We start from the raw sequence: 9,923 nt of genomic DNA, 5'->3' as shown, positions 1-9,923 counted from the left end.
GCAAGTTACCATACTGATTGTACACCATGTAGATAACCCTAACCGTTAGCATATATTAACATGTTCAGATGTTACTCCTATTCATTGCATTGGTATAATTGTACCGTTACACGTTAGATAATACATAGGCCAATCACATTAAATGTATTGTTTCAATTCCGCTACGAGCTTCCGTTAGCACTGGCTTTCCTTCTCGCAGTCAAACGTTGATGTGCGAGAAGGCTTAACTCATCAAGTGTGGTATTCATAAATGCAGCATTGTCGCTGTCGGATAAACTACATTTCGATCGTTTTGTATACGTATTTGAAGGTTTTGGCATGTGGGAACCCGGGGAATGGCAGAGGGGCCCACACGTACCCAGTTGTCTGGGGCCCAAATATTTCTGGCGGCGGGCCTGCAAGGAGGACCAGTTGGGAGCACATATTCATTAAAATTCTCTCTCGTAGAGCCGCCTATGAGTGGATTGAAATGTTCAAGAATGGCCGTACTAGTGTGACGGATGCAGAGATGATTTCCATGTGACGATGATGTGAAAGCAGCGGTGCGTCAGTGGCTGCGCGCTCAACCAAAGACATTTTTTGCTAATGGCATTAAAAAGTTGGTACGATGCTGGGAAAATTGCATCGCAAAGGAAGGTGACCATGTAGAAAAGTGATGAAATTTGTTTTTGAAACTCTTAACGGAGTTAAAAAAAAAAAAGTCCGGAAACCTTTTGCACGTCCCTCGCATTTTCACACACCATTCAGATTTAAAAATAAAATGTTTCTTTGCAAAGTTATAAATGAACACCACTGAAGTTAAAGAAGGAATACCGTATGCACTTAGCGGATGTTTGCGTAATTACAGGAGTACTCCAGATCGCAGTCTTTAGTTGCCATCTTCCACTGGGTGATTGCGCAGTCCTTGCCCCCAATTACTATGAGGTGAGATCCACCGTGAAGAAATCTCACCGCTGCCGCATTTGTGCCACAGCAGTATGTGTCAAATTCTCCATTACTGTGAAGAAGAGGATGACGAAATAGGAAAAGCTTTCCAGACAATGTGGCCACAACTAAGCAAGATGAAGATGACGAGACGTCCACCCCCACAGCTACTTCATGTCTGGGTAGCGAATGTAGCAGGCCTGGAAGGAGAAAAACGCAAGTAAGTGATGTCAACTTACAGACAGATGGAGAAAATAATTAGATTAAAAACGGGGATGCTTTAAAAAATGTGCATGTACTGTTCTTAAAAACGATGATAAAGTGTCCAGCGCGCCATGGAGTGTGCAGAAGGCAGCAGAACCGTAATGTCGGGTAAGTGTCTGCCATGCAAGTTTAACTTAACGTTCTCCAGCCCCTGGGGGTGTTTATTTGGCTAAAGTCTGTCCTGACAGCACTGGACACAAGTTGGAAGCCACAGTAATCTATGAACAATATTCCATCCATCCATTATCCAACCCACTATATCCTAACTACAGGGTCACGGGGGTCTGCTGGAGCCAATCCCAGCCAACACAGGGCGCAAGGCAGGAAACAAACCCCAGGCAGGGCGCCAGCCCACCGCAGGGCACACACACACACCAAAGGAACACACTAGGGACAATGTCTTTTGGAAATTCAACATTACTAAATACAACCCAAAATGAGGTACTCTTGGAGAAAAGCGGTAATCCAGCAATGCAATAAAATTGTTATCCAAATTATTTGAGAAGAAAATGTCGTACCTGCAGACTTAGATGAGATCCCACTTTGGCCGGTAAAAAAAACTTTGTGCGAGCTGATAACTGTATCCTCCCATCAGCCCCAGGACATTCCTGCTTCCATTGCTGCCAATGTCGACACTGGTTTTGGGGTTGCCCCTCTACCCGATACGCCATAAAGCCCATATTGTAAGTAGGACCAATGGCAACTCACTTGCAAAATTTAGTAGAAAGTAATTTAGACATTTTTACGTGATAGGCAAACAAACCGTTTTCAATTTAATTTATGTATGTATGCAAACTGTACATACATATCATCCATCCATCCATGCATTATCCAACCCACTATATCCTAACTACAGGGTCACGGGGGTCTGCTGGAGCCAATCCCAGCCAACACAGGGCGCAAGGCAGGAAACAAACCCCGGGTAGTGCGCCAGCCCACCGCAGGGCACACACACACCAAAGGAACACACTAGGGACAATTTAGGATCGCCAATCCACCTAACCTGCATGTCTTTGGACTGTGGGAGGAAACCCACGCAGACACGGGGAGAACCTGGGAAGCGAACTTCAAGGCAGCAGCGCTACCCACTGCGCCACCGTGCCGCCCATGAACAATATTTCTTTAATAAAACATTTGTGGAGACTGCATGTACAGTTGTGCTTGAAAGTCAGTGAACCCTTCAGAAGTTTCCATATTAAAACACCATCAGATTTTCACACAAGTCCAAAAAGAAGATATGGAGAACCCAGCTAAACAAGTCCGAGGAAAATCCCCCAGTATTACGTATCTGTGAATGGCAAAAGTATGTGAACCTAATTTGAAGGGGAGAGTCGAGTCAGGTGTTGTCAATCAATGTGACGATGGTCAGGTGTGAATGGACCCCCTGTTTATATTAAAAGAGAAGGGGCTTCACCCTCAGACCTGCTTGTGTAGTATCAGTGTATCACGTCACGGAGAAAGGACACTGCAGAGCACCTCGGAAAAAGAATTGTGGTTGCTCACCATGCTGGGGAAGGCTGCAAAGCCACCTCTCAGATTAGAGTTCGGACCGCACCAGTCCACAGTCGGACCCCCGTATTACACATTTCTGAAGGCACTGTATGTGTGTGTATTGTGTAGAAATGTAATATTGTGTGCACATGCAGCAGATATTTAGTCTACTAGTCTACCTCAACATTTGATAAAAACAGAACAACATTTATTTCTGTAGCACATTTTCATACAAACAATGTAGCTCAAAATGCTTTACATGATGAAGAAAGAGAAAAAAGACAATTAAAATTAGGGAAGACATTTAAAGCGTTTTAAAATAAGAGGTTTGCTGGTTTTATTCAACACACAACTTATTTTACTAAATCAATGGTCTGTTCCAGTGGACCTTAACTTTCAGTTGAAGTTGGACGTTTCCATATACTTAGGATGATGAATTCTTTAAAACTCACTTTATAACCCTCCACAAATTTTATACCAATAAGCTAACATTAAAAGACATCCACTTTTTGTGCAGGGCAAAAGTCCCGCAATGTTCACAGACCGGAGTATTTCACATTTTATTGACTCTATCAGGGTCACTTTGTTAATATTTGGTAGCATTGGCTTTAAATGGTTTAACTTCTTAAAGTTGCTAGAATTTTGGCCCATTCCTCCAGACAGGACTGGTGTAACTGGGACAGGTTTGCAGGCCTCCTTTGCTCACACACACACTTCTTCAGTTCAAGCACATGGAGGTCAGGGTTTTGTGGTGGCCACTCCAGTACCTTGACCTTGTTGTCCTGAAGCCATTTCTGCCACAACTCTGGAGGTCTGCCTGGGGTCTTTGTCCATTGGGAAGATCCATTTCCGACTGTGCTTCAACTTTCTTGTTGAGCACTTGAGATGTTGCTCCAGTATATCTTCATCATTTTCCTTCCTCATCGTGCCATCTATTTTGTGAAGTGCACCAGTCCCTCCTGCAGCAAAGGACCCCCTACAACATGATGCCACCACCACCATGCTTGACGGTTGAGATGGTGTTCTTTGGCTTGCAAGTCTCACACTTTTTTCCTCCAAACATAACGATGGCCAAACAGTTTGATCTTGGACTCACCAGACCAGAGGATGTTAGATCTTTGTCCCCATGTGCCATTGTAGACTACAGCTTTTTTTATAGGGGCTTTGGAACAGTGGCTTCTTCATTGCCGAGCAGCCTTTCAGGTTATGATGATATCAGACTTGTTTTACGGTGGATAGACAGACTTGTCTACCTGTGTCCTCCAGCATCTCCACAAGGTCCTTTGCTGTTGTTTTGGGATTCATTTGCACTTTTTGCGTCAAAGTGAATGCACAATGCACCTCCTTCCTGAGCGCTGTGACGGTCGCGTGATCCCATGGTGTTTATACTTGTGTATTACTGTTTGTACAGACGAATGTGGAACCTTCAGGTGTTTGGAAACTGTTTCCAAGGATGAACCAGATTTGTGGAGGTCCACTTCTTTTGTTTGTTTAGTCCTGGCTGATTTCTTTTCATTTTCCCATTCTGTTAAGCAGAAAGGCAGTGAGTTTGATGGTAGGCCTTAACGCACATCCACATGTTGACTCCAATTTGGTTAATTGGCGTTCAGAAGCTCAAATTGCCTAAAGCAGGGGTCCCCAACTCCGGTCCTGGAGGGCCCCAGAGTGCTGCAGGTTTTCATTCTAACCCTTCTCTTAATTAGTGCCCTGTTTTTGCTCTTAATGATCTTCTTTTCAATTCATTTTAATTGACTTGTTTTTTAAGATTTGTTCCTCTGAATGGCTTCATTTTTTTTCTTTTCTTAAATGCCACCCAAACAAGAATGAAGCATGAAGCGAGTGAGCCAACAGAAGACCAACTAAGTGAGGACCGCAAACTCCAACCAATTTCACTCCAACCAGTTGCTTAATTAGGCTCTGACGCTTCTTATTAATTAAACTCGTTCTTTAATTCCGTGGCTTGTCTGCGATTGGACAACGAGAGAAGCGACATTTCCAAAACTTGTTGATATTCTGTTTTCTAAGAGCACCGTTTAAAACGTTTTGGGGACCTGAGCAGATCGGCATTCCTGAGACCTTCACCTTTCTTTATTTTCAGATATCGTATGAATGGCAATGTTGGTCAGGTTACGCTGGTCACGTTTTGGTTCATTTTGTATCTGAATGCTTGGCTGCTAATTAAGGAAAAAGGAAACAATAAAATGAGTTCAAAGGAAGTTTAGTAGCAAAAACCGCTCACTAATTAAGAAAAGGGTTACAATAAAAACCTGCAGTCGGTGGGACCCTCCAGGACTGGAGTTGGGGACCCCTGGCCTAAAGGCTTGACATCATTTTCAGGGAATTATAAAGGCATAGTTAACAAAAGTGTACGGAAGCTCGTGACCCAGTGGAATTGTGATCGAGTGAATAAAAAGGGAAATTCTCTGTGAACATTTCTGGAAAAAATGACAATTGCCTTGCAAATTAATAACTTCTTAGTATAAAATCTGTGAAGGGGTTAGAAAACGAGCTTTAAAGAGTATTTGGAAACTTCAGACTTCAACTGTATATTCACAAGCATACATTTATCTTTATTAAATGTGGGCAGTGAATTGTTCATTTTGCTCTTTGACATTTAACTGTTGTTGCTGAGCTTTATGTTGGTTACCTCCTATTGTAATTGCTCAGTGCTGTTCCAGTATGATTTATTTTAAATGAATATTAATATGCTGTCTTGATATTATGATCTTATATATCTTGATAAGGTGCCACATGAGAGGGTGGGCATCAAATTAAAAGAAGTGGCAGTTCAGGGTGATGTTTTTAGATGGGTAGAGAATTGGCTCAGACACCAGAGGGTGATGGTGTGAGGAACCTCATCAGAACTGGCCGATGTTAAGAGTGGTGACCAGCAGGGGGCAGTGCAGGGGCTGTTGCTATTTTTAATATATATATAAATGATTTAGATAGGAATACAAGTAACAAGCTGGTTAAGTTTGTAGATGATACCAAGATAGGTGGATTAGCAGATAATTTGGAATCCGTCATATCATCACAGAAGGACTTGGATAGCAGACAGGCTTGGGCAGATTTGTGGCAAATGAAATTTAATGTCAGTAAATGTAAAGAATTACAAGTAGGAAGTCAAAATGTGAGGTTTGAATACACAATGGGCGGTCAGAAAATCGAGAGTCCACCTTAAGAGAAGGATTTAGGAGTCGTGGTGGACTCTAAGCTATCGACTTCCAGACAGTGTTCAGAAGCCATTAAGACGGCTAACAGAATGTCAGGTTATATAGCGCCTTGATGTGTGGAGTACAAGTCACAGGAGGTTCTGCTCAAGTTTTATAACACACTGGTGAGGCCTCATCTGGAGTCCTGAGTGCAGTTTTGATGTTCATTTAATATAAAGGACATAACAGCACAAGAGAAAGTCCAGAGAAGAGCAATGAGGCTGATTCAGGGCTACAGGGGATGAATTATAAGGGAAGATTAAAAGAGGAGTTGAACCTGTTAATTGTTTAATGTCAGTAAATGTAAAGAATTACATGTAGGAAGTAAAAATGTCAGGTTTGAATACACAATGGAAGGTCTGGAAATTGAAGGATTTAGGAGTCGTAGTGGACTCTAAGCTATCGACTTCCCGACAGTGTTCAGAAACCATTAAGGAGGCTAACAGAATGTCAGGTTATATAGCGCCTTGACGTGTGGAGTACAAGTCACAGGAGGTTCTGCTCAACCTTTTATAACACACTGGTGAGGCCTCATCTGGAGTCCTGTGTGCAGTTTTGATGGTCATATAACAGAAAGGACACAACAGCACAAGAGAAAGTCCAGAGAAGAGCAACAAAGCTGATTCAGGGCTACAGGGGATGAGTTATGAGGGAAAACTAAAAGAGCTGAGCCTTTACAGTTTGAGCAAAAGAAGATTAAGAGGTGACCTGACTGAAGTGTTTAAAATGATGAAGGGAATTAGCCCAGTGGATTGAGACTGGGACTTCAAAATGAGTCCAGCAAGAACATGGGGACAGTTGGAAACTTGTGTTAAGGGTAAATTTCACACAAACATTAGGAAGTTTTTCTTTAGACAAAGAACAATAGGCACTTGTAATAAGAGACCAAGTAGTGTGGTAGACAGTAAGACGTTAGGGACTTTCAAAACTCGACCGGATTTGTTTTATGGAAGAAATAATTGGATGGGACTGGCAAGCTTTGTTGGGCTGAATGGCCTGTTCTCAATACTTTTTCAAATCTCATACTCTCTTTAGGTGAACAGGAAGTATTTGCTTAGTTCTTCTTGTCAGTTTTTAATTTAGCTGAGCTCATTTGTGGTACATGGCTGTTCATTATTACTGTGTGACCATAAGAAAATGCCTCAACCTCAAGTAAATGTATTATATATACATTGTGTGTGTGTATGTGTATATATATATATATATATTGAATGGAAGAGAAGGTCAGTGATACTGTTTGCATATTTGCAGCTGGAGGTCCACAAAGGGAGAGAATGAATCACATATCATAAAGTAGTTTTTATTCCTGAGCTTTCAACCCCTGCCAAGGATCTTCATCATAGGATAATGTTTAGACTTGCAAAAATCAAAGGCAATATATAGCAAAAAGATTTTACGTTCGGGGATTTGGCTAAGTCAGTGTGATCAGGAAGGGGGTATTGGTTGTAAAGTTGTATTTATTATGAACAAAGTGCCAGAGAGCTGGCTGAATCTTGGCTATCAAAAGAGAACGCCATCAACAGACACTTGGACATAAATCCAGCATATGCCAATTTAAGAAGAACGTGTTCATAATAAATAAAACTTTATAACCAATACCTCCCCCTCCTGATCACACTGACTTAGCCACCTATATATATATATATATATATATATACAGTATATAAGTGTAAATGATGATTTTGTGATTTGTTGACCGTGACTGACGTAGTGCACATCTACATACCTTTCTTGGTAAAGCCCGTCGTTGACGTTTCTGAAGCCCAGTTGGCGTCTTTCCACAGCATGGCATTTTCCACTTCCTCCCCGGTATCGGTGTTCCAGATTTTGTGCTCACCATCAGTAGAGCTGCTTCTTAAAATGTGAAAGCCGTGATTTCCTTCATCCGCAGTCCAATCTAATCCAGTAATTCTCGAGGTGTGCCCTTTGAGGCTCTGGAAAGCGTCAACATGCACTTCGGTGTTATTACACCGTGTTAAAAGGAACACATAAATGCTCATGTCGGCACAGGCCAATGCGAGTTTCTTTCCACAGGGAGAAAACTGCATGCAGAGCGGCGGGGAAGGCGCAATCTTTCTAAAAGTTGCAGCTTTCTGCAGGCTAATGGGGGTGTCTTGGACAGAAACATGAAATACGGTGAGATCGCGCTCTTTAGAAATGACAGCAATTAGTCTCTCTGCGAGGCTTGCGCTCACGCAACAGATGACAGACTTTCTGAAACAGTGCCTTGCTAAGCACTCCTTGCTTTGTGCGTTATAGACGTGAAGTGCGCCATCAAAACCTGCAGAAACAAACAGACGACAATCTGGATGTGGCTTTGCATCCACGGCTAGAGCCAGCACTGAGTCCGAGTGGCCCACCGTGATGGCTTTGTCGCAGAGCACGATGGGAGCCGAGTGAGAGTTCAGACTGCTGATATCCGCCTGGAGTATGGAGCCGTTGACCGTGGCCATGTAGAGAGCGTCCTCTGCAACTGCGATCTGATAAACGCCACCTTCTGAAACGGGAATCTGTACACACACAAAAAAAAGTGATTTGTTACTGAGAACATAACGGCAGGTGGCATTTTCAAACGCGCACATTCAGGTGAAACCAAATGGGACTGTCGTTGAGCTAGAAAAGCAATCGCTTTTAAAGGTTTTACACGGGAGGGTCGACTCACAAAGCAAATGTGATTCTGAAGAAGTTGAACAAATATAACAAAAAGGGGAAAAGTCCAAGAATACGTATGATGAAAGAATAATGGGGGGAGCTGCTGTTCAAATGACAGTGAGATTCTGAATAATCGAGAAAGGCTATTTAGACGCCGCATTCACTCTGTTGCCCAGTCGACGCGATACGTCAGCGCGTCCGCCATATTGTGAGTGGCAAAAGTGCCATTTAAACTAATAGAGGTAGACGTGGAAACCGGGTGTTCTGATGAACAAACAATAACGTTTAAAACAGTATCGTTTACATACAACAGACTTTGGAGAATCGTTTACATGCAATTATTTATATCAATTTATACACTAATAATGACAATTATTAAATAATAATTATTAAATAATTCCTCCCAAATAAGTAACATTTCTCGGACTGCCTTCTTCCATGTCCGAAACATTTCTAGACTTCGTCCTGTTCTTACGCAACACAGTACTGAAGTATTGGTTAATGCCCAAGTCATCTGACGTATAGATTACTGTAATGCTATTCTATCTGGCATCCCACAAAAACGTATCCATCACTTACAACTTCTTGAAAATTCTGCTGCCAGGATAATAACCTGCCATTCTAAATCCACTGCACATGTCACACCGATTCTCTCTCAACTTCACTGGCTCCCTGTTCACTACTGAATACGATACTAAACACCGCTGTGAACATTTAAAGCTCTCCACAACCTCACTGATCTCCTCCAGACTGGCACTCCTCTCGCTCACTCAGATCCTCCTCTGCAGCTCGACTTTCTGTACCGCACGTCAGACTCGGTGCTATGGGAGCTCGAGTAACTCTCCTGGTGCTCCTCAACTCGGGAATTCTCTTCCCTCTCATATTCGTCGGCTCGATTCAATATCACATTTTAAAACTGCCCTCAAAACTTATCTTTTCAAACTGGCAAAATCCACAATTGTGAATTTTGCTCTGTTACTGACAGTTATCTTTGTTTGTTTGCTAATTATTGCTGTTTGATTGATCATTCTTTTGTTTAAATTTTACTAATGTTGTTTAATTGTATTGTAAGGTGACCTTGAGTGCTAAGATTATAAAACGGGATTTTCTAATGGCCAAATATAACCAAAACAATTGTTCAGCCTTACCTATGAGATGTAATCCCCCGGATCTGGTTTGGAGCGTACATCGGTTTGTACAATCCCCAGCAGCACGTTATTCATTACTTCACTTCACAGCAGTGCCACTCGCAATATGGCGGCGACCTTGACGTACGATTCTGCTGGTCATGCGGCGTCTAGTGATTCTATGTCTATGCTGGAAATACTCATGACGGAGGTCAGGTAATGTCCACCGTGTGAGTCACAAAACACCCTTTGA

General features: G+C 42.4%; 1 protein-coding gene across 1 annotated transcript in view; it reads right to left on the bottom strand.

Annotated features, from left to right (window-relative positions):
* Positions 1–822: 822 nt before the first annotated feature.
* Positions 823–9,923, bottom strand: part of LOC120540499 (echinoderm microtubule-associated protein-like 4) — an 85,239-nt gene continuing 76,138 nt past the window's right edge. Inside the window, exons 14-15 of the mRNA XM_039771339.1 lie at positions 7,618–8,401; positions 823–1,124 (exon numbers count right to left, since the gene is read on the bottom strand). Coding sequence (XP_039627273.1) covers positions 823–1,124; positions 7,618–8,401 — 1,086 coding nt within the window. The remainder of the gene's footprint in view (positions 1,125–7,617; positions 8,402–9,923) is intronic.

The sequence above is a fragment of the Polypterus senegalus genome, chromosome 12 (genome assembly GCF_016835505.1).
Source record: "Polypterus senegalus isolate Bchr_013 chromosome 12, ASM1683550v1, whole genome shotgun sequence".
Lineage (NCBI taxonomy): Eukaryota > Metazoa > Chordata > Cladistia > Polypteriformes > Polypteridae > Polypterus > Polypterus senegalus.
This window is presented reverse-complemented; position numbering and strand designations above follow the sequence as displayed.